The sequence below is a fragment of the Polypterus senegalus genome, chromosome 11 (assembly GCF_016835505.1).
Source record: "Polypterus senegalus isolate Bchr_013 chromosome 11, ASM1683550v1, whole genome shotgun sequence".
NCBI classification, from domain to species: domain Eukaryota; kingdom Metazoa; phylum Chordata; class Cladistia; order Polypteriformes; family Polypteridae; genus Polypterus; species Polypterus senegalus.
Genome location: NC_053164.1, coordinates 166,538,480 through 166,563,748, shown reverse-complemented (window position 1 = coordinate 166,563,748; position 25,269 = coordinate 166,538,480). Strand labels below are relative to the sequence as shown.

Sequence of the window (25,269 nt, the reverse complement as noted above, 5' to 3'; positions counted from 1 at the left end):
GCAGCCATTTGCTAAAATCATTTAAGCTTTTTTTTTTCCCTCATTAATGTACACACAGCACCCAATATTTACAGACAAAAAAAAAGAATTTTTGAAATTGTTGCAGATTTACTAAAAAAAGAAAAACTGAAATATCACATGGTCCTAAGTATTCAGACCCTTTGCTCAGTATTTAATAGAAGCACCCTTTTGAGCTAATACAGCCATGAGTCTTCTTGGGAAAGATGCAACAAGTTTTTCACACCTGGATTTGGGGATCCTCTGCCATTCCTCCTTGCAGATCCTCTCCAGTTCTGTCAGGTTGGATGGTAAACGTTGGTGGACAGCCATTTTTAGGTCTCTCCAGAGATGCTCAATTGGGTTTAAGTCAGGGCTCTGGCTGGGCCATTCAAGAACAGTCACAGAGTTGTTGTGAAGCCACTCCTTCGTTATTTTAGCTGTGTGCTTATGGTCATTGTCTTGTTGAAAGGTAAACCTTTGGCTCAGTCTGAGGTCCTTAGCACTCTGGAGAAGGTTTTTGTCCAGGATATCCCTGTACTTGGCCGCATTCATCTTTCCCTCGATTGCAACCAGTCGTCCTGTCCCTGCAGCTGAAAAACACCCCCACTGTATGATGCTGCCACCGCCATGCTTCACTGTGGGGACTGTATTGGACAAGTGATGAGCAGTGCCTGGTTGTCTCCACACATACCGCTTAGAATTAAGACCAAAAAGTTCTATCTTGGTCTCATCAGACCAGAGAATCTTATTTCTCACAATTCTGTCTCTGAGCTCTTCAGGCAGTTCCTTTGACCTCATGATTCTCATTTGCTCTGACATGCATTGTGAGCTGTAAGGTCTTATATAGACAGGTGTGTGGCTTTCCTAATCAAGTCCAAACAGTATAATCAAACACAGCTGGACTTAAATGAAGGTGATCTCAAGGATGATCAGAAGAAATGGAAAGCACTTGAGTTAAATATATGAGTTGTGAACGGGACCCGGACACAGACAGACGGACAACGGTTTAGCACCCATCACACTCATTTAATATGTACAATATTTACAAACGTCAGTGCACAAACCCAGTGCCTCCAGCACCGATCCCCCAAAGTCTGGGCCTTTCACAATCTCTTCTATGCCTTCCTTCAGGCCGCCTCAAGTCCTCTCTCCAGCTCCGTCCTCTTCCACCCAACTTCCGCTCTTGAATGAAGGGAGGCGGCCCCTTTTATCACACCCCGGATGGGCTCCAGCTGCTTCCCGGCATTCCTCCGCAGACACGCCCCAGTGTGGCGGAAGTACCGGCTGCGCACCCAGAAGCCCTCTGGGTGTCCCCTGTTTTCTTCCCCCCAGCACTTCCTGGTGTGGCAGAAGTGCTGGGCTCCAGGTTTCTTCAGGCACCAGGGTGCCGCCTGGCGGTGGCCACGGGCCCCTACAGGGTTGGGCTTCCAAGCCCCTTACCCGAGGCCACCAAAAAAACCAAGGCGGTCACCCCCCCGTGGTCGGGAGGAGGCACCAGTCCTCCTCCGATCCGCTCGGGCGTCCCGGCTGGGCTCCACCCCCAGCCGCCTGTGACAGAGTGTCACAACAAAGGGTTTGAATATTTAGGACCATGTGATATTTCAGTTTTTCTTTTTTAATAAATCTGCAACAATTTCAAAAATTATTTTATTTGTCTGTCAATATGGGGTGCTGTGTGTACATTAATGAGGAAAATAATTAATTTAAATGATTTTAGCAAATGGCTGCAATATAACAAAGAGTGAAAAATTGAAGGGGGTCTGAAAACTTTCCGTACCCATTGTATATCCCACATTAGCAGATACATGACTGAAATTTTGGGTTAAAAGAAAGTGGGCATCTTATTTGCAATCATTTAATACAATAAATTTTAATAAAGCACACTTCTACTTATAGTATTGTATGGTTAATATTAAAACATACAATTGCATACCACAGAAAACATACAGCTTAGAGGCAGAGATTACTTTTAAGAATTAGACAAGGGAGTTTTTTCTTTGGTTGATTTAATTAAGATAGTATACTGTAGATTGCCACATTACTTTTAGTATTTAATTTTATGTATCTGTAAAAAAACACTGTAAAGTTTTGTAGTTTTGAAGTTATCTAAAAAATCCTAATAAAACTGTACATGGCTCAAGGTGAAAATTACAAACAGTGAAGTTTTTTGCTGTAAATTTACCTCTCTGTTTATTTTCTGACCCGCTATATATCGCAGTGGAAATATGTGCTTTCAGAACTGCAGCTACGCCAAAACTGATAAATTCCTCCTATTGCCTAAAGTGGAGATATTAAAGCAAAGAAATATGACAAGATAGAAAGGATGCATTTAATTTGCTTCAAAATTGGAGGTTCTATAGTTGGTTCATGAAAAATTTTAGCTGATTTATTTTTTCATCTTTTGGCAAGACATAGTTTATATAATGATTTTAATTTATTTTTTTTAACATTTTATTAATCTTATTAAAATTGAATAAATTCCATACAAGCAAGTCAAGTTTAATAAAACTAGGTTCGAAACACTGCGGTGGGCTGGCGCCCTACCTGGGGTTCGTTTCCTGCCTTGCGCCCTGTGTTGGCTGGGATTGGCTCCAGCAGACCCCCGTGATCCTGTAGTAGGGATACAGTGTGTTGGATAATGGTTGGTTGGTTCGAAACAAATCAACCCCCTACCCATGGAAAAGAGAGCTAGGCCAGCAGAGTAAAACTGCAATCTTCTTCTTCTTCTTCCATATCTTTTTGTCCTCTGCTGTCTGTTACACCCATCGCCTGCATGTCCTATCTCACCACATCCATAAATAGTTAAAAATATATAATTAATATATGTATCACAATAAATAGAATAAAACAGAGGGGAGAGAATCCACTTCCTCAATTTAAAAGCTTATTCTAAAATGGTATTGATTAGACCCTGCCAAGTCTTGAAAAATGTTTTGTACAGATCCTCTAAATGAGTATTTTTTTTCCAATTTTAGATAGTAAGTAACATCAGTTACCCACTGACTTAAAAGAGGTGAGTTAGCATTCTTTCAGTTCAGCAAAATAAGTCTACGTGCTTATAGTGAAGTAAAGGTAATTACAGTTTTTTTGTCCTTCTCCACCTTAAGCCCATCTGGAAGTACACTTAACACAGCTGTTAATGGATTAGGAGTGATTGAGGCACCAAGGCTGTCTGAAAGGCATTTAAAGATTTTGGTCCAAAATGAAGTTAATTTGGTGCAGGCTCAAAACATGTGGCCCAATGAGGCTGGAACTTGATTGTAGCGTTCGCAGGCTGGATTTTGCCCTGGAATCATTTTGGACAATTTTAAATGAGACAGATACACTCGATATATAATTTAATGATTTTAATTTCTTTTACATTATGTATTCTTTTTGTGTGTACAGAGAATGGATATATAGAGAAATTATATTAAAAAAGTGTTGAAGGTTCTGTACTAATTTGCTTGGTTATTTTTTACTTTTCTACATAAGTAGCATAAAATGGTAGCTCCTTCTATGGTTTATTCTTCAAAACACAGGAATTCTGTGTTAACTTACAAGGTTTTTCCTTATATGCCTAATTTCCACTCAGAATCACCCACTAGGGCCAACAAAAAGAAATCTTGAATTTTGCCAATATTCTTAAGTGACTACCCTAGTGCTCAACTTTAATTTTGATAATGATTTTTTTCTGCCACATTATTATGGACTAATTACTTTAAGGCCTACCAGACAAAGAGATTTAAACCTGAATTATATTAAAGCTCAGTTTTAAATGTAAGTGTGATGTATGGTTTGCTGTGGCAAAACTGACATACGCTTGCTTATGCAACTGTACCAAAATCTGCCTCTTCCAAGACTGTAGAGTCTATGGTTATCACTACTATCATTATATGTTTGGCTGACACCCTTATCCAAGGTAAATTACAAATTTCAGATACTATCTTAAAGTTTTATATACATTTTTTACAATTTGGGCTCAAGCATATTAAATAATGTCTCAAGATCACACAGTGAGTTGGAGGTAGTGATTCATTTGACTATTTTGAAGTTTAAAGTTAAGTGCCTCAGCAAAATACCACTTCATCATGAAAGCTTTGCTCATGCAACAGGTGGTGAAAAAAGGTGTACAAGGCAGTTAGTGATGGAATATTTGTGGGAAGCTGGATTTGACTTGTTTGTCTAATAAATACATTATCTGCACCAAGTCTACTTCTGAACAGTGAAATATTTGTTACTTTAGACAAACTGATTTTTGGATAATGCTCTACAAACATTTATCAAAACATACTTGCAAATACCAAAGTGTGTCCTTAGATGGCATCACTATAGATTTTTTGTAAAACATACAGAATAACATCCAGCACAGTTGATGAAACAACTTATTTATTTTAAAGCAAGTGTGTTAAAAATTTCTTTATTCTGTTTGTCTTTCTCACAGGTTAACTCCTTTTAAACCGTCAAAACATTATTTTTTTTAAATAGGACACCATAGCAGCTTGACAGTTAAAAGCCTCATTGCTGCTGCTCCCGGCTCAGAGCCTGTATGTTTTCAGAGTGATCTGATGTCTGTCTATATCTAGTGGTGTAGGGTTTCACCTCTTACTTTAAGTTCAAGTTCAAATTTATTTTAATAGTGTATATGATCATGGAATATAATATGTATCTCCAGAAAACTGTTGGATTGAAGCAGAATTAAAAGGCTGAACCAAATTGTACATGTAATGAATTATCGATGTCTGAGTGTGACTGGTATTTGTGGCATCAATCTTGCGTTTGATTCCTGCTTTGCCATACATAACAGCTTCTATTCAAACTTGCTTACAGTTTTATAGTCCGAGTTTGTAGTTAGTTAGAATGCCTTAAATAAGATGCATTATTAATATTACATTTTATGTTTGTCGCTTTACTTACAAAATATTTTTTAATCTTTCAACAGATTTACATTTAAACAGACTTATTTACGGTAGGAAGGTACGAATCAATAACTACAACTCCCGAAATCCAGCACGTTTGTAACTATGCTATCTGCCTGAGCAAAACGAGATTGTTTGGATTTTTTTTACATGTATTTTCGGAACATAAACTTATTTTAACAACTGAAAATGTTTAAGATTTGTATTGACTCCGCTTTTAAAGTGTTTTATTAAAAAACCGTAACATATTAAAAGCTGAAAAATAAATCTTTTACATGGATGGGTAAGTGTTTCAGGCATTAACTCGGACACCACTCTTTTGGTCCTCTCAAGTTGCACAACATGGCGTCTCAGTTGGCGGTAAATTCAGGTATTTTCATTTAAATTTCTATTTTGTTTTTTTATATAGTGAAGCTATTTTGTGTTACTTTGCATACAGTCTAAATATGAAATGTAGTCGTGTTACAAGTTGGTTCAGCATGTTTGGGAAGCTAGCAAGGGGCATTGGAAGCACCAGTTTAGAAAGGTGTGCCGGCCTTTACTCTACTTTCTCGCATGCTTGGAGGATTGTTTGACAGTGATCTCTTGTCAGGAAAGCGCGTGTGTCAGGACATGCTTAAAATTGAAAGGTGTAAAGAGACCCGATCTTTGCATCGCAAGCTCTGAATAACGTTTCGTAACTTAATAAATTGAGAACATGCAAGTACTCCGAAAGACCGATCATTTTTTTTTATTTTATTTTAATAATCTGTACTTAGTAACATAATCTTCCTGTTCAAACCTCAGTTTTATAGTAAACTCATCAAAACAGCTCTTTTCTGTTTCTTCTAATACTTCTGTGTTTAGTACGCTTTATATGTAAATCGTTCTGTTACAGCGAGTAGCAGTGTGTAAAGTGTAATCAGTGTTCCGCAGTTGTCATATTTTTTTTTAAAGCATTTTAAGAGTTTTCTCTATTCAGATTTCAGTATGTTTATTTTGGCTACCGAAACAACCATTATCTGATTTACTTTAGCTAGTCATTTTTTCACGTGTTGTTAGAGTTCACAGTATTCGGTGTGTTGGATTTCATTAGCAACAAAGCTAAATGACTTGTTTATAATTGGCGCTTGCCAGCATTCTATCGCACTTTATCATTTCATTATTGCTCATCGTATTCTCTATCTGTTGATTAAAAATCACTACTTTCGACTTCAAAATACAGTCTCTTCAAATAACGTTTTGACATCTTTTGACGGGTTATCTTTTTTACAATGAAGAGTGAAGTTATGAGTAAATGTTTGTGCAAGGATGTTTATATATGAAATTGACCCATTCGTGAAATCACATACTCTTTATACAACACCGCGTGGAACAATTGAAGTCTTCGAGAAATAAAAAAAAAATCTGTGTTTAACAATGGAAGTTACAAGTTCTAGCTGATATAGTTACCGGTAATCTGCATTCTAAACGGTTCATACTTACCAACTGAAACCGTACTATTAATAACACGAAGATGTTTAGCCTACGAGGTGTGGCAGAAAAGTAATGAGACTGAAGGGGATAACATTGATGTTTGAAAAAAATAAAAACTTTGGTAAATAAAAAATCAAAGTAGTTCCCTTGGGCAGCTACACACCGATGGAGACTGTTCCCGCTGTTGGTAGCAGCGCTGGAAGTCTTCAACCGGTATGGTCTTCAGCATGTCCGTTACACTCTTTTGGATGTTTTCTAAAGTCCCGAAATGACGTCCTTTGAGGACATTTTTCAGTTTAGGAAAAGGAAAAAGTCACACGGACTGAGGTCAGGTGAATAAGGGGGCTGGGGAACCACAGGAATGCCTTTTGAGGTCAAAAATTCTGTTATGGAGAGGGCAGTTTTTTGGCACCATTTTGGCACAGACCTTTCGCATGTGTAAATGTTCAGTCAAAATTTGATGAACGGTAAATCTGTTCAAATTTAATTGTTCACTCAACATTCCTAATATTAAACTAGGGTCTGATCTCACAAGAGTGTTCACACGTTCAATGTTTTCATTGGTTTTCGAAGTTGAAGTCCTCCCTGAACGGTGTTCCTCTTCAACGTGTTTTCTGCCTTCCAAAAATGATTTGTGCCAGCAAAAAACTTGAGCTCGGGATAAAGAGTGTTCCCCATAGGCCTGTTTTAACTTCAAACGTCACACTTGCCGTTTAATGGCAAAATGTTGCTCCAAATTCCACTGTCTCATTTTGCGTGACGCACAACCAAAAACACAACTTCGCTAATAGCAGTCACAAAAATCACGTAGTTAACGGAATGAGTTGAAACTCACACTGAGCTATGGGAGGGTACTGATACACGTGCTCTATCGAGGACAACAGCGCAGCATTGCCAGATCTCTTGCAGTGTTGCCAGTCTCATTACTTTTCTGCCACACCTCGTATGCAGCTTGTAGTTTCTCATTTAAATACAGCAAAATAAAATTTAAACAACACGGATTGTACATCGATCAGCCACAACATTAAAACCCCTTACAGGTGAAATTAGAATATATTAGGCAGCAAGTGAACAGTCAGTTCTTTAAGGTGATGTGTTGGAAGCAAAAACATGCAAGCGTAAGGATAGGAGCGACTTTGACAAGGACCTAATTATAATCTTATGTGATATGGGTTGGAGACGGTGGCACTAACCAGAAAGCAGGAGACAGAGCTAGAGTTAGCAGAGTTAAAGATGCTAAGATTTGCACTAGGTGTGAGGAGGATGGATATAATTAGAAATTAGTACATTAGAGGGTTAGCTCAAGTTGGACGGTTGGGATACAAAGTCAGAGAGGTGAGGTTGCGTTGGTTTGGACATGTGCAGAGGAGAGATGCTGGGTATTTCGGGAGAAGGATGGTAAGGATAGAGCTGCCAGGGAAGAGGAAAAGAGGAAGACTAAAACGAAGGTTTATGGATGTGGTGAGAGGACATGCAGGTGATGGGTATAACGGAACAAGATGCAGAGGACAGAAAGATATGGAAGAAGATGATCTGCTGTGGCAACCCCAAATGGGAGCAGCCGAAGGAAGAAGATGATGGTTAGAAGATCTCCAAAACAGTGGATCTTATAGGGTGTTCCCAGTATGCTGTGGTTAGTACCTGCCAAAGGTGGTCCAAAGAAGGATAACTGGTGAACTGATGACAGGGTCATGGGTGCCCAAGGCTTATTGGTGTTAGTGGGGAGCCAAGGCTAGCCTGTCTGGCTCAATCCCTCAGAAGGGCTACTGTAGCACAAATTGTTGAAAAACTTAATGCCGGCAATGAGAGAAAGGTGTTGAAAGGTACAGTGGATTGCAGCTTGCTGTGTAACTGCAGAGCAGTCAGAGTGCCTATGTGACTCCTGTCCACCATTAAAAGCGCCCATAATGCTCACATGAACATCAGAACTAGACCATGGAACAATGGAAAAAGGTGGCTTGGTCTGATGAACTGTATTTTCTTTTAGATCATATGGACTATAGGTGCATGTGTGTTATTTACCTGTGGAACAGATGGCAGCAGAATGCACTGTGGGAAGAAGGCAAAGCAGCAGGGCAGTGTGATGCTTTGGGCAATGTTCTTCTTTGAAACCTTGGGTCTTGGTTTTCATGTGGATGTTACTTTGCCACGTACCACCTACCTAAAGATAGTTGCAGACCATGTATATTTCTTCATTGCAATGGTATTCCCTGATGGCAATTGCCTGTCCTGCTAATTGTCGTAATCACAGTGCTTTGTGCTTCTGAGCATGAAATACATTTTACTTTGGTATTAACTAATATAGCTGCTCATTTCATAGCCCAGTAGCCACATTGTCTGAAACTTGCATCAATATTTACTTAGTGCACCTGTTGTTTTCATTGCCGATGTGCTCCTCCCATATCCAGTAGTCCAATATGGGTGCATGTGAGTTTTCCTTAGTGGCAATCATGCTTGAGTGGAGTTATGACTTTCACTTGTTACTGCCAATACTGTTTAAAAAAAGAAAAAAGCCATTACTATTGTATTGTTTGTTTTTTTTTTTTTACTTTTGGTATTGACATGGTATCAAAGTCTGTATACTGTTTAAGATTTAAAAAACGTGTGCATTTTCTAGACTATGTATTTACTGTACACCCACAAGAATATCTTGTAAAAAGAAAGAGCTGAGGTTTTGTTTGGCTTTCATTGTGCATTACTGTGGGGTATGTTAAAAAATGGACTATGTTGTATCTTCCTGTCATTACATGTTTCCAGCATCCTTTGAGACTGTGATGACCTGACTAATCAGTTGTGTGTTGCATTTTTACTTAATGTGTCACATATTTAAGTGAGAAAGTTAGAAATGTTAATTACTTTTTAAAGCAACATTGCCCTAATAATGGAATGGAGTTAGTGCATTCATCTTTTGAATGTAATGGACACGGCTACAATTCTGTGTCCAGGCATGTATCCATTTTCTAACCGTCATATCCAACTCAGAGTCACAGGGAGCCGATTCCTATTCATGTTGCACTGGTTATGAGACAGGAGCTAACCTTAGATGGTGAAGGACACTTGCAACGTCATTAAATAACCTAAGCAGAATGGCTTTGGGATTTGAAAGAAGACTGAAGCATTCAAACCTTCCGCTACTCAGGCAGTGCTAACTAGAGGTGTAGAAAATAAAAATTAAGGCAAGTTTCAAACAGTATGTCTGAAATGTAATTCTTATACATCTACTAATAATACTTGTAATGCATAATTTCAAAGTCGTGTAGTTAGCAGTGGGCATGCTAAAACATTATACTTCATTGCTGAACACTAAATTTGAGTTTTTGACATCAATCTAATGTTCCTTAGTATGATGTCTGAAAAGTTACGAATATAGTAAAAATCTCATTACATATATTTGAATGGAATAGGAGCAAATGGGATTCAGTCTCTAGTTAGGAGTAATTATTGCAGTTATTGTCTTGCCAGCAGTGGATAATTTTGCTTTAGTACAAAAAAATAAGCAGGCAAATCACATATGTGAGACACCTTGAAAGCCGCAGAACAAACTGATTTACAGGAATTCTAAAATAATGAATAAATCTTAAAATAAAGTTGGGACAAATCTTAAAAAAAAAAAAAAAAAATATTGATGGTTTGGCATAGATCCTTAGCCTCAGAGCCACCACACAGCCCTTTATATAAACCCTATGTTGAAATTTCCCCAAAACAATTAAATCCCTCTAATTTCTTATAGTGTTAGGGGAGAAATATCTCCAGCCCCCACAAATGAAATTCAGATATTGATTTCTTTATTGATAATATACATACTGTCCTCAGTAAAATCAAGCGGCAGTTTTGTTGGAGCTTACAATGTTGTTTTAACATTTGGAGACAACTGGTAACAGTTCATTATATGTGGCAGTTGAAAATTCTACTAAATAGCTATCTTGACAAATTGTTATTTTTATTTACAACAAATCTACCTCAGAGACTTTTCCTAAAACTTAACTTGGGAGCTTTCTTGTGTGAAATTATATTGTATGCAATATGAAAATCCTTTACATTCGATGACTGCCTGACCTCTGGAACCCATGGCCTTCTTCAAGTGCTGGGTTTCCATCCTAGTGTTACTTTGCCAGACCTTTTCTGCAGCTGTCTTCATGTACTGTTTGTTTGTTGGACTTTCTAAAATCAGTTTTGTCTTCAGCAAGTGAAATTGCATGTCCACTTGGTTTGAGGTCAGTTGATTGACTTGGTCTTTGAAAAATATTCCACTACTTTGCGTTGAACAGCGCTTGGTTTGTCTTTCACAGTATGTTTTGGGTGATTGTCTGAATGTACTGTGAAACATTGTCCTATCTGTTGTGACAGATTGGGGCGCTATTGTTCCCTTGAACCCTCCGACAATACGTCAGACACCAGGTAAAAGTCCAATAATTATTTATTTTATAATAGTAATGTGCACAAAGCACCCTCCACTCCACAATTCTCATAAATAAACAAAATCACAATAACAATAATCCTCCTCTCTCTCAGACACGTTGCCACCATGCCACCCTGCTCAGCTCACTCGTCTGGGGTTTCCCCACAATCCTTTATACTGCTTAACCCGGAAGTGTTTCATTCCTTAGTCCATGATTCCCCATCACTCTCGAGTTAGATAAAAAGTCCTCTTTTCTTCATCCCGGAAGTACGTCATTTCCTCTGTTCCTGTGACCAGGACGTACTTCCGGGTTAAAGGGCAAATGCAAGTCTGTGAGTCTCCCGGCAGCTTCCCCTTGCGGCCCCTATGGTATCCAGCAGGGCTGTGAAGGAAAACTCCAATATCCATGATGCCCTGCTGGAATTCGGGGCATCTCCATGCTGCCGGAAGGACTCCATCTAGCGGTGTGGGGGTATTGGCTAGGATGAATGGCCGGCCATAGTTCACACTGTTTTGCAGCATTTGTCTGAACAGACAGTATGGCCCTGTACACTTAAGAATTCATCCTGCTACTTCTGCCAGCAGTCATATCATCAATAAACACTAGTGGCTGACTTCCATTCGCAACCATGCATGATCATGCCATAATACTGCCTCCACCATGTTTCACAGATGTTGTGGTATTCATCGTATCATGAACCATTTGTTCTCTTCTCCTTATTTCAATAAGGATCAATATGCTTTATTATTAGTTTTTGTGCTTTTAGCATTTAAAGGTCTAGGCCCGAAGCAGCTTAAAAAGGACATCATTTATTTTCGCAGAGTGGACCCAGTCTGCCTGCCTTTTCACTTGCTTTGTTTTGAACTTCTGTGAGCCAAGGTCACTATGCTCTCTGAAGAAGCAAGCAAGAAGATTTTGTTTTGGTAAGGTAGATGTTGAGCTTCTCACTGACAGAAGACTAAACAAATTGCATTTAGGGCCTTTGCCTGTGTGAGTACTAGGCAAGCTCTCAAGCTAGTGCATAAACATATAAGCAGTCAAATGACATTTAGATTTATTAATGCTCATCAATACTTTGGGCAATAAAGTTAAAATACATTATGATATCCAGCTAGACTGAGCTATGTAAGAGTTCAATATTGAAGGTTAGGGACCTTTCCCTGCACATAGATGTCTGTGAAGTAAGCTGCGGCTTAGCCTCTGTCAGACAAGGGTGCAGCTGCACGCTATGACTTAACAGCAGTGCTGTCTGCATTCACAGACTTTTATATTAGCATGCACAAGTATATTTTAGATTAGCATTTAAATGTATATGCCAATGCTTCTTTACTTATCCTAATGATAATAAAGTTGCAGCAGAACATAGTTAGCTTAAAGAATCAATTGTTAAAGGCTTGTCTCTTTTCCTTCTTTCAAGCAAGAAGCACTGTGTCAAGGCTGTCCACAGCTAGGCCCTTATCAGTGAAGCTGCTCGCTGTTGCTTACTGGCACAGTTGCCTGTTATTTTTAGCCTTACAAGGATACTAGTGCAACAATTAATCATTAATTGAATTATTAATTAGGCAGTCCTGTTTTTGCGTGGGTCCTTCAGATTCCAACTTAATTGTAAGAATTGATTAACCAAAAGGCCATCGGTCTTTAACAGCTCAGGATTAGGACGTGAGAACGAAGGGAGGGATAATTGGGTGATGCTCGCCTCCAGGTGGCAAATGTCCTTCCAGCCAAAGTGTTTGGTATAAGAAGATGGACTGGGAAGGAAATTTGTTATGAGAAGGTCTACTGGGAAGAAGATCATTATGGTAAAGTCAATGGGGGCAAGGGTATTATTATGAGAAGGTCTGCAACACCAAGTAATAGTTATGAGAAAAGGTGCTGAGCGAGGTCATCATCATGAGAAACCCTGTACAGTAGATGTTGGGAACTGATGTGAAGAGTGGACATTTAGTGTGTGACAGAGAGAGGGCGCTGTCGTCTTCTTGAACTCTCAGACAAAACGTCAGACACCAGGTAAAAGTCCAATAATTTGATTTTTTTATTAATACACAGTGCACAAAGCACCATCCACTCCACAATACTCATTAAATAAATCCAATACACAATAAACAATTCCTCCACTTTCCCAGACGCGTTGCCACCCTTCCACCCAGCTCAGCTCGACATCAGGGATTTCCCATCATCCTTTTATAGTCCCTGACCCGGAAGTGTTTCCAATCCTTCAGTCCATGTAACTTCCTATCACTCCCGGGTCAGATAAAAAGTCCTTTTCTTCATCCCGGAAGTACGTCATTTTCCCCTGTTGCTTTGCCTACGACGTACTTCCGGGTTATAGGCCACATAAGACTCTCTGGGCCTACCTGCAGCGTCCTTTGTTGGCCCCTGTGGTATCCAGCAGGGCTGTAAAGGAAAACTCCATCGTCCGTGATTCCCTGCTGGTATTCGGGGCACCTCCATGCTGCAGGGAGAGCTCCACCTGGCGGCCTGGGGGTATTGGCCAGGATGACAAGCCAGTCATAGACCCCAGTGATAAGAACTGTAATAAATTTTGGGCTCACTTCATGAACAGAGACAGGCTTTATGTGCCTGCAGTTGTTTCCTATGCTGTGCAATAAAGTCTGAATTCTGACTGCTTTTCTGAAGACTCTGCTCGTTTTTTACTGAAGATTTCTCCACAACACTCCATACTCTTCTCTTTCCAGCATTTCTAGTAAATATTGATCTTCGTTTCCTCTGTCCAAAGAAAATTGTTCCAGAACTGGACAGGCTTTTAAAAAATGTTTTCTGACGAAGTCTAATCTGTCTTTCCTATACTTGAGGTTTACTAGTGGTTTGCACTTTGTAGTAAACCCTCTGTCCTTACTTTCATGAAGTCTTCTCTTCATTGTAGACTTCGACAATGATAGGTCTACCCCCCATAGAGTGTTCTTGGTTTGGCTAAATATTGTGAATGGGTTCTTCTTCATCAACGACAGAATTCTGCAATCATCCACAACAGTTGTTTTCTGTGGTTTTCCAGACGTTCTAGTGTTACCAAGTTTACCTGTATGTAATTTTTAAGAAAGTACCAAATTGTTTATTTGATCACTCCCATGTGTTTGTGCTATCACTCTAAAGGGTTTATTTTGTTTTCTCAATCTAGTGATAGAATGTTTTTACTTGAATTGATAGCTCTTTGGACCTCATATTGAGAGTTCACAGTGACAGCTTCCAAATGTATATTCCACGCTTGTGCACCAGTGGCATACAGTGTCATTATGAAAATTGTGTCACTGTCCAAATACTTATGGAACTGACTGTATATATTTTCATCCTTAGAACAGGTTTGTCATAAATGTAATTTGTCACAAACCTTATCTAAGTGTTTTGGAAAGTCTATGACTTATGGTGGATGGGGCCAGGATGGGAATCTGCACACTTAGAACATGAATTGGTCTAAGGAGCTTAGCAGATGTTTGGATGTAAATTTGCTTTTACAATTTGTTTGACTATTTAAGACAGAGGAAAGGTTTCAGTGTTTGTAAACATTGCTTAAAATACTGAATTTTGCTATTAATTCCTGACAGCAAAGTATCCATAAATTGAAAGCAGATTCATGATCAGACAGTTTTTTTTTTTTTTTTTTGTCAGTTAAATATGAGATTGGAATTTGGTCATATTGGTACTTATAATGATGCATCCTTTGTTTTAAAACAGCAACTCCATTTGCTACTCAAATACAATTTAAACATAACTGTCAGACAGCCTCAGAATGCTGTTAAGTTCTCAACTGCCTATATCTATTCTAATAAGTTTTCGCTTTTTTTGGTTTAATACTGCGCATAATACCACAGCTTAAAATTTTTTTGTTGTAACATAGTAAACCTACTGGTGTACATTCCAACACTTGTGAACTCCTTTTGCAAAGTGAAATGACTCCAACGCAGATTAACCCAGTTCTGTTACCATTCTGGTCATAAACTTGTATGGTTGAGTAAGTGTGAAAGGGGCTTTTTACTTTTGATATATATATATTTTTTTGGCATGGAAAATAATGGATCATCAGCCTTTGTTTCTGTAGAGTCCAAAGCTATCTTAAAGTATTGATCTGTTTTTTTAATTGCTTATTTCTGAATTTTTAAAAATTGTGAGCTATGTTTCCCTGTATACCTTTTAAAGTTTGCCAATTCCCTGTTTAACTGTCAAATTTATAGAGGTAATAACAGTATAGTAACATTTTAGAAGAACACTTTGTTATGAAGGTATGGGAAGTGGTTAATGTTTCTTTTTTATTTTTACACAAATAGCTGCCAGTCTTTGGGGACCATATAAAGAACTATGGGACACAGTGAACAATGCCATCTACAGGAGACAACTGGAAGCTGTACACCTGCTAGATATGAGCCTGAAGAAACACAAACCAGATTTTATTTCCCTCTTCAAGAATCCAGTATGTTTTTAATTTTTGAATCATTTAAGGGTTACTTGAAGGAGCCCAAATCTGTGGAATTTATGTATTTATGTGCTTTATGTTTGGGTTGTGAATGTTGGGAGATCTATAATCTTGCAAGAGCTCAGAAATTGTTAAACAGGATTTATAATCCATTCTTCTGTTGTAGAAGAAAAATAATCAGAAAAAGTGTTTTATAAGTATTAATGTTATTTCGATTTTATCCAGCTTTAATTATTCTTGTGTCCAAAGTTGGGGAACTGTATACTTGAATGAGTCATTCTGCATAATAGACCTTGAAAGAATTTCTTTGCTGCTGGTCGTCAGTTTAATCTATGGCAATGCTTTTTTCAGTTTAATTCAGTTTAGTTTATTTTTGTATAGCATTCTTCACTGAGTGCAGGCACTGTGCCAAGTGCTCAGAAAAAAAACACTGTAAATTTTACAAAATGCTAAATCCAAAATTAGTATGTATAAAGACACTTTTTTTAAGCACACAGGAAACCAGTGTAGTTTATAACTGATTAATATAAATGGAAACCAGCAATATCTGACCATTAATTATTTGTTGAACTATGGCCAGTTGAGAAATGGAGGAGAGGAAAAGAAAAACCCCAGTCAGCAACATCCCTGGAGAAAATAAACCTCAGCGGGATCAATGGTCAATTGTAAGAGAGAAAGTCAAAAACAAATTTGGAAACAGTCATTGTCCCAGAAATCAATTTAGGCAGCACAATCAGACAACATGGTAAAGCAATTGTGAACATACCCAGATTTATGATGTCTAATTAAGCTGTTGTATGGGATTTGTAATTCCCATGTATGAATACCATGTACTAAGCATTATATTTTTGTTTTTTCTGTTGAGCCTGTCTGCAAAGTATTTTTTCGTTATACTAAGTGATTCATTTTTCTTACGGCAGCCAAAGAGTAATGAACAGCGTGACAAGGTGAAAAAAGCAAGTACAGATGGCATTGCTATTCAGGGTCAACAAGGTCTACGGCATCTTCCTGAGCAGCTACTTACAGAGGCATTTATCTTGAGTGATCTGTTCAGCATCTCTGAATTGGCTGCATTAGAACTTCTCCTGGCAGGTAGTGGTTTGCCTATCTTTGTTACTACAATACCAGCAGATAGAAATATCGTCTAAGATGCACTTTTTTTTTTTTTTTGACCAAGTTTTATTTTAAAAATGGAGAGAAAACAAATGTATGTAACGTAAATCACCTAAATGTCATAAAATGGTTTTCCATCTGAAATTGAAGAATGCCTAAAATAATGAAGACGAGAATTGCCTATTTTATTAAAATTGTGATCATATTTACATATTTTCTTATGCTTCTTTACTATTTGCTCATTTACTGAGTTTGAGTTTTTCTTTTAGTGAATATGAATTTCAGTTATAATAAAATTTGAAATTTTTTTTCCTCTGCTTGTGTCTTGATTGCTTCTCTCACATCTCTTGCTTTTTTAGGTGAGCGTCAGCAGCCTCATTTTCCTGGCCTCACTCGGGGTCTGGTAGCTGTTCTGCTTTACTGGGATGGTAAGAGGTGCATAGCTAATTCACTGCATTCCTTGATTCAAGCTCGTCGTGGAAAAACCTTTATGCTCGATCTCAGGTTTGTGCAGTACCTTTCAGAATTGTGGATTGATAAGTTTTTATTTTTATTTTTTTAAATTCTTTGTAGTGGGAGCAGGATATAGATGGGCTGGCATGCCTGGAGCATAGTATAATGAAGACAAAAGACACTCTTAATAAAAGCCATTTAATATTTTGATTTTCTTGCTAATACCATACTTAAATGAATTGCCTGAACTACTGCATCATTTTAGAAATTAATAGTTTTAAATGACTAGAGTAATCAAACTGGAACTGGATGGCTAGGCTTCTACTCTACAGCTGGCACATCTACTTTCAAACATAGTATGTTAAGAAACCTTCACTAAAATAACAAAGCAAATCTTGTGTTATTGAACATTCGTCCCAAATGCATAGCTGTTCTACCAGCCAAGGAGTTCCACCTGAAGATGATTTTACTGAAAGCTGATTATTCAACTTGTGTTCATTATAAAAATATTGTTTTTTAAATCAACAAAAAATCTGTAGTGCTTTATTTGGTGAAAATTCTGTTTTAATCACTATAAATACTTGCAGTAGATAATTTAATTTCACACCAGTGTTAAAAAAATAAAGCCAAGTAGTTAAATGTGAAATCAGTGAGACATCACAAGACTAAATGTTTCTGTTTAATTAATACACACAGTTGTTGCTGGTTAGCCAAGGTTCATACTCTTGAGCCATGTCGTCTTTGTCCTCATTCCCTCCATTTCCTTTTTGATGGACCTCTTTACCCAGTCATTGTATGCTTTTCACTGCGTATGTCAAAACCACCTTAGTCTGTTTTTCCTTAACACAACACCCTTCATCAACCATATCTTGCCCCCAAAGAACCTACTAATCCTCACAAAGCATTCATAAAAAAAAAAAATTACCCTACGATTCCAGAGAGACTTCTTCAGACATTAAAATGTAGGACACTTTAAAACAGCAAGAAATACTGGTAGCAGTACTTGGAATAGGGAGAAGTTTTTATTTCAAAAGGCATCTAAAATGTGCCCAAATTTTTGCAAAGGCTCTCAAAATCGTAATATATAGCTCCATTAAAATAAAAAGTAAAATTTGTCATATGTCAGTAGTTGTCAATTGTCGCCCATAAGTTAAGAAACAGTTGATGTATATTTACTGTGGTATCTTTACATTTCAGCATGCAGTAAGCTACTTGTGTGGTGCTGTGAAGAAAAAAAAAAAAAGTTTGGTTAACATTTACAATTAACATAAAAATGACTGTTAAATTAAACCATATGTTAACTGTTTCTGACAATCCATTTTTTCTGAATTTACTGAATCTGACAGTCAGATGTGTATTTTTCCGCCTGAAATTGCACAGTTCTTGTACAGCATCCTACCTTAATATTTCATTGAACAGGACACAGTTTTGGTGCTGCAGATGGGACTTAAGGCTAAGCTACATGAGAGGACTTACCAGCGATTTTAAGCTGTGTCCTTCATTTAAATAATCAGCGAGTTATGCAGTTATAATTATTATGTTATTGAAATAGTTCTGCTCTACCTACAATGGAAAACTCCTTTTTAAACTGGAATAAATGATATTTTTCAATTATTCTGGAATCTTCTCTTCCATTGCAGCTGCTTAGATAAAATGCTTGCTGTTTAAATGTACAAACTTATTATGAACTGTATTTTTGTGAAAGTGTTAGTCTATGGTTCTGAATTTAGGTTGGTTAAAGCTGTATTTAATGTATTTATGTTTATGGTGTTTTGCTTTCCTTGATTACTAATTTATAGTAAGCATCTCCTTAAAATATTTTTCTTTTATGATTGTGAACAGCGAGGAACTGGTTTCCATTGCAAATCATTTCACAGATGACCTAATGAAACAAGGCCTAACACAGAAGATTCTGTCTCTATTGTCAGACATCAGTGTTGCTGTGGAATTTGAGAAACTTCAAAAAGCAAGAGGATTAGGCAATGAAAAGCATAGAAAAGAGGTTTGTTATGTTGGGCTTTTGTTGGTACTTTGGTAGAATTTCAGATATTGTTTTGTTTCTCCAAGTAGGAGAATGAGGCAAAATTTAAATTTTACTTTGAAAAAGGCAGTGTTAAATAAAGAACATTTTGTCATCAATGTCTGAAGAAAGTGATGAGAAAAACTGTTTATCCAATTAAACAGTTATAATCTATTTAAATTACAATCTATTTATACTTGCTCTTTAAATAGGTCATTTTACATCATAGATTTTACATAGTCTAGCTGTTTTTTTGTTGGTCCTAAACTTTATAAAACAGATTTATTTGCAAAATAATGGAAACATATTAAAAAATTGAAATAGCTGCAAAATATGTGTATAAGAACATATTGTAGATTCAAACTACTTTGATTTGACTAATCATTTGGAAAGTATGTTAACAGGTAAGAATACATTATGCATATTTTTATAAATGTGCAAAGGAAGATTGAGTTTTATCATAACAGTATTTATTCATCTGAAGCTGTGATACACCGAAATGAACATTCTTGGCTGAAGCCAAAGTTTAGAGAACAGTGGGCTACATGTCACATCACTCAAAAATAAAAATGATTTTTCAGACTGAACATCAGCTTAGGCCTGAAGACACGTACAAAAATATATGTACATATCAACTACACTATAATGTTATTTCAGAATAATGTTTGACAGGGAAACTAATACTGACTTTTTAAAATGTATATAATGTACTGTATTCCTCTTACAAATGAGAGAAATCCATGCATTTGACAAGTCAAATCACTTTTACTTTAAAATTATAGATTCAGAATTATAAAGATCACAGTTGCACATAGGGATTTTTAAATGTTACTCAGATAAGCACTATAAAAGCTTCACAGACTGTATTTTGTAGTGAAATATATTTCATCATGCATCATTCATGTGCATTTAATTGATATGACCCTGAAGTTGAGTTTCTGTTATATAGGGCTACAGTAAATGGTACGAAATGATGCACACCAAGGAGTAAAAGAATTTAATTGTCAAATCACAAATCTAAAAATATCAAACAAAATATTAAAACATATAAAGAACTTTGAAAAGGTAGCCTAAAATATGAATCGGGCGTATTGTCTAACTGTGATTTTGTCAGCGTCTTAACCCTGAAACATTAGTCGTCTAGTCTACCAAAAGCTACTGCATGATTCTTGCATCTGACCAAGAATAGGGCTATTGTCTACAAACTTGGCTAAAAGCCTGGGAATTATTTCAAAGGAATATCAAGCTGGAGTGTTCATAGGTGATGATAATTTCTGTTTCCAGCAAGAATAAATTCTTAAAACAAACAAATGTCAGTATATCTATCAAATATATCTACCAATTATTTGGAAATTAACAAGAAGTGTGCATAATTACGCAGTCAAAAGAAATAAAATGAAAATGCATTTAAATCAAAGAAATGCAGGTTTAAATTTTCATTTTTAAAACTATAGGTAGAAATCTTGCAATTTAGTCAGTACCTGAGCAAATACACTGTAGCTAAGCTTAGAAAAATTTATATGGGCACAAATATAGCTGAAATTTTTATATTATTGTACTCGTAAGTTTAATGCCATTTTTATGTCCTTCGCATCCAGGTATCTGATCTGATTAAAGAGTGTCGATTGACATTGGCTGAATGTCTCTTTTCTTGGACTTGCCAGTCCTCCCTTAGTATGGATGATATACTGTCTTTATTTGGATACTTGGAAAATGTGACAACAGAAGGTGATGGCTCTTTGGACAGTGTCAATCTAGCTTTAGTCATGGCTTTGCTCTACAATTTTGATGTCAGTTTCTTGGAGCAGGGATCTGATGATATGGAAGGTAATCATAAATGCCACAATTGTGTTCTTCTTTCTTATTAGCTTTACTTTTTAATAAAACCTTTTCTCCCATTGTTTCTTCTTTTTTTATTTTCTAGCCAAACATTATTATTGATTGGTAGGATATGTTTGAATTATTGACAAATTGATCACTTCACTGCAAATTGTAAATTCTGAATCTACAAATGAATTCCACATAGTGTTTTTTGAAGTGTACTGCTTCTCTACTTACTAGCAGATTTTTATTGTGTTTAGGTGCCATGTGATTGATGCTCATCGTGGTCTTTTTGCCACACATTTTTAAAGTGGCAGTCCCAAACCCAATCCATCTTCAGTGATGGTGACCACAAGAAATTTTTAGCAACTCACCTTCTCTGAATTAGGGTTATGTGCTTGTTTCAGAAGCAGTATTATTTGCTTATGTCACTAATATACTTTCTTTCGGTTAATTCAGATCCTTCGTTATACATTTAAGATTTAATAATTTTTCACTTTTTATTCAGTACTTTGCCTTACTATTCTTAAAAGGCTTTACATAATTCGACAATTTTAAGCTGTCACAGGGTTTAGCCATTTGCTTTCATTTGTTTTAGTTATTAATTGACACAGTTTAAAGGACATTGCTTTATCTTAAAACATCTTTCAATTTTGACTTTTTACAATGCAGATTTAGACACATATGGTATCAAACGAGAAGAATGTTCTTTTTTTCCCTTTTATGTCTGTCACACATCTTTTTTTTTTTTAATGCAGAATCTTTAGGGATTTGTTGTGACTACAAGAATTATATAAAATAGTTTTCAAAATATAGTTTTCAGCATTTTTTTGTGCAAGGGTCAAACTTGGTCTCTAGGTTACCTATCTAGGTTGAGTGTTTTTTTTTTTTTTTTTTGTAATTTCAAATATGATTTTTATTTAGAATCTAATTTGACCTCCTCAGTAAAAACCATTACCGGTACCTTATATAGTATATCTAATACCACTTTGTTTCCTTTTATTTAAGTCTATAAATTTAGAAATTGTTCAGAGTGCAACATTTTTTTCCAATCTGTTATTCTAAACTTTATTCACACAGTGTTTAAATGAGTTGTTTAAATTTGCTTTTCATTAATTCCCTCTTCTTCACTTTCCAGATCTTATTCACACAATGCCTTTGCTAACGAACAAGCAGTATGTAGCAGAAATTCACAATCGACTCCAGGATGCAAATCCATGGAAACTACCTGGTCTGCAGGCTGTTGTGAGACTGACGTGGGCAGTTACTTTACGAGCTCTCTCCCAGCATCCACAAGGAGCAGGTATGAGATTTATTTATCATTCTAAATGTAATTTATAGACACTTCAGCAAAATACACTATTTGCAGTTGAACTTTGTCATAGGTCATATCTTTTGCTTGCTATTTGTTTCATTTCTTGTAAAGAGGTTTAGGAAAAGTATTGGAATCCTCCAAAGATTTGATGCTGAGATTTTAATGAATGTTGACGTTTTAGACCTTCCTGAGTCCGAAAATATAATTTTTGGAATTGTGTGTGTGTGTGTGTGTGTGTGTGTGTGTAGATACTTTATTAATCTCAAGGGGAAATTCACATACTCCAGCAGCAGAATACTGTTAAAAAACAATATTAACTTAATGAGTGATTAAAAATGCAGGTATGACTACAATAACTTTGTATAATGTTAACGTTTATCCCCCCCGGGTGGAATTGAAGAGTCGCATAGTGTGGGGGAAGAATGACCCCCTCAGTCTGTCAGTGGAGCAGGACAGTGACAGCAGTCTGTCGCTGAAGCTGCTCCTCTGTATGGAGATAATACTGTTCAGTGGATGCAGTGGATTTTTCATGATTGACAGGAGCAGCTCAGCACCCGTCGCTCTGCCACGGATGTCGAACTGTCCAGCTCTGTGCCTACAATAGAGCCTGCCTTCCTTACCAGTTTGTGTAGACGTGAGGCGTCCCTCTTCTTTATGCTGCCTCCCCAGCACACCACCGCGTAGAAGATGGTGCTCGCCACAACCGTCTGATAGAACATCTGCAGCATCTTATTGCAGATGTTGAAAGACGCCAGACTTCTAAGGAAGTATAGTCGTCTCTGTCCTCTCTTGCACAGAGCATCAGTATTGGCAGTCCAGCTGCACTACCAGGTATTTATAGGTCTGCACACAGTCACCTCTGATGATCACAGGGTCCATGAAGGGCCTGGTCCTCCTGAAATCCACCACCAGCTCCTTGGCTTTGCTGGTGTTCAGTTGTAGGTGGTTTGAGTTGCACCATTTAACAAAGTCCTTGATTAGGTTCCTATACTCCTCCTGCCCACTCCTGATGCAGCCCACGATAGCAGTGTCGTCAGCGAGCTTTTGCTTGTGGCAGGACTCCCAAGTTGTATTGGATGTCCGATGTATATAGGCTGAACAGGACCGGAAAAAGTACAGTCCCCTGTGGCGCTCCTGTGTTGCTGACACCAATGTCAGATCTGCAGTACCCTTATCATGTATTTAAACATGATAACTGGAGTATGCTTTCACTTGGGTCAACCAAATTTTGCATACATGTATTAGGTACAAAACGTAGATTTCTGTCAACTTTTGGGCTGTTTCCGGAAGTGGTACTTTACCTTTTATTCATGCAACTGCAGAGTTTGATTTATTCAACTTTACTTTTATAATAATTGTTCAATGTTATTAATTTGATTTGATTTGTTGTTGATGGTTATTTAATGTACATAATATAAAAATATAATCATTGTCTTGCGGTTTAGTCCACAAATATCCTTCCCCATAACTGAGTATCTGAGAAAGTAAAGGGGAGACCACTCCCACATTTTTTTTGTATTAAATATTCAAATAACAGTGGGCAGAATATTTCTTTTGCTTTTTAAATCGATTTTATTTTAATTGTGCATTGTAATGATTAGATTTCTTGAAGTTTACCGTATGAAGTTGCATTCATACAATAAATAGTCAATTCTGTACACAGTACCAAACCATTATATGTGCACACCAGTTATACTACCAGTGCTGAAATGATGTGATCAAATAAGGCACAGAGCTTTATTGGTTTGACTTTACTGAATGTATGGAGGATGGGGTAGGTGTCCCGTGTAATGGATTGGTAATTGAATCTGGGCTTTTTCCTGTACCTAATGAAAAAGCTCTTTGAGATGTGACTTAAAATTGTTGGATTATCTAAAACTTTTTAAGAATGATAAGGCAAAGTAGTAAATAAAAAGTGAAAATTATTAAGTGTTAAATGTATTAGTGACAAAAGCAAGTGGCTTATTTGTGCATGACAAAAAAAACCAGCAGATATCAATTTTGCTTGTTACCCTTTACGCCTGTGTGTATTTATCATGCACTATTTGGTTTAATTAAATACTTGCAAGGAAAGAGAAGAGAAAAAAGTGAAGGATTGAGAATTACCCATCCGTTTTACACTTCAGAGTATTTGGATGATATCCTTAGAATGGAAAAAAAATCTAGGATATGAGAATGACTTGACATAGCAGAGTTAAAGCACTAACAAGCCATGAAATGTAATTATTTGCAAGGATTGTTTTCTAATTAAGCAACTGGGTTGGAACAAAAACCTGCGGCCCTCCAGGAATGACTTTGCCCACCCCTGGTGTAGATAATACTGTATATTACTTTAATTACACCTTAAATAAAATGTATATTATTTGAATTTATCGGAGTTATTTCTTGTTGATTTGTCTGGACAATAAATTTGTGTGATGCAGTTTCATTCATCTCTGCATAGTTCCTGAGGAATTTTTAAATTTCACCATGGTGTGGTAAGAAGCACCTCTGGAGATTTTTTCTGCCCACTGCTATCAGGCAGTTCAATTCTTCCTGACATTCCAAACTAAATGCTTACACTCTTTAAATTCTTTTTGTAATTTCCACTTTATCTCTTGATCAATCGATCTATCCATCCATCGTATTATTTGTCCTGTTAATCTGTTCCTTTGTTTTTATGTTTCTGCTGCAGTATGAATCAAAATTTTCCCTTGGGATTAATAATGTTTATGTAATTTAATCAAATTAATTTACAATAGTGTATTGATTCTCTCTGGGAGTCAGACCTGATTGTTAAGTTGTAATCTAGTGAATAAATAAAACTTGTGTTTATTTCGGACAGTTATGTGGTTTAATACTGTTTCCACTTGGTTCATTTGATTGTTACCAAGTAATGTGCATGGAAAAGAAACAGTAATGGGATTAAAATCAGCCTTTGAATTATCCCACTATTAAGATTGACTCATTCTTATGAATCCCTATTAAGTGCATGGGAATATGTACACAATATTAGACAACACATATATTAAAACAATTGGTGATCTACTGTACATTAATATTTGGAAAGACAAGTCTTATCTTAAGGTTTAATAATGAAATATTTTCCTACAGCTTTGGTTGAATTTACAGAAGGGGATGAAGCAATGGCTGATATTGCAATCACACAGAATGCGTTTCTTTTCATTTTGGAAGCAATTTTGGGCTCGGAAAGCTTTGGACAAGAAGAATTCTACACACGCCGGATACACTCTCTTCTTACGGATTTTCTTGCACTAATGCCCTTGAAAGTAGGTGCTTAAATAAGCTGATTTGTAAACAGTTACAGATTTCTGTGAATTTTTCTTATATATATAAGCACAAAGGAAAATATGAAAAATTACAACATA

The 25,269-nt window shown here is 36.8% G+C and overlaps 1 protein-coding gene across 3 annotated transcripts in view; it reads left to right on the top strand.

The window, feature by feature from the left end:
• Positions 1-5,191: 5,191 nt before the first annotated feature.
• The window catches only part of nup205 (nucleoporin 205), a 197,001-nt gene continuing 176,923 nt past the window's right edge, over positions 5,192-25,269 (top strand). For all 3 annotated transcript variants that reach the window (XM_039770061.1, XM_039770060.1, XM_039770058.1), the window contains exons 1-8: positions 5,192-5,268; positions 15,034-15,176; positions 16,100-16,271; positions 16,652-16,796; positions 18,588-18,747; positions 20,364-20,592; positions 21,725-21,889; positions 24,995-25,170. In XM_039770061.1, the coding sequence (XP_039625995.1) occupies positions 5,241-5,268; positions 15,034-15,176; positions 16,100-16,271; positions 16,652-16,796; positions 18,588-18,747; positions 20,364-20,592; positions 21,725-21,889; positions 24,995-25,170 (1,218 nt within the window). In that variant the 5' untranslated portion in view covers positions 5,192-5,240. The remainder of the gene's footprint in view (positions 5,269-15,033; positions 15,177-16,099; positions 16,272-16,651; positions 16,797-18,587; positions 18,748-20,363; positions 20,593-21,724; positions 21,890-24,994; positions 25,171-25,269) is intronic.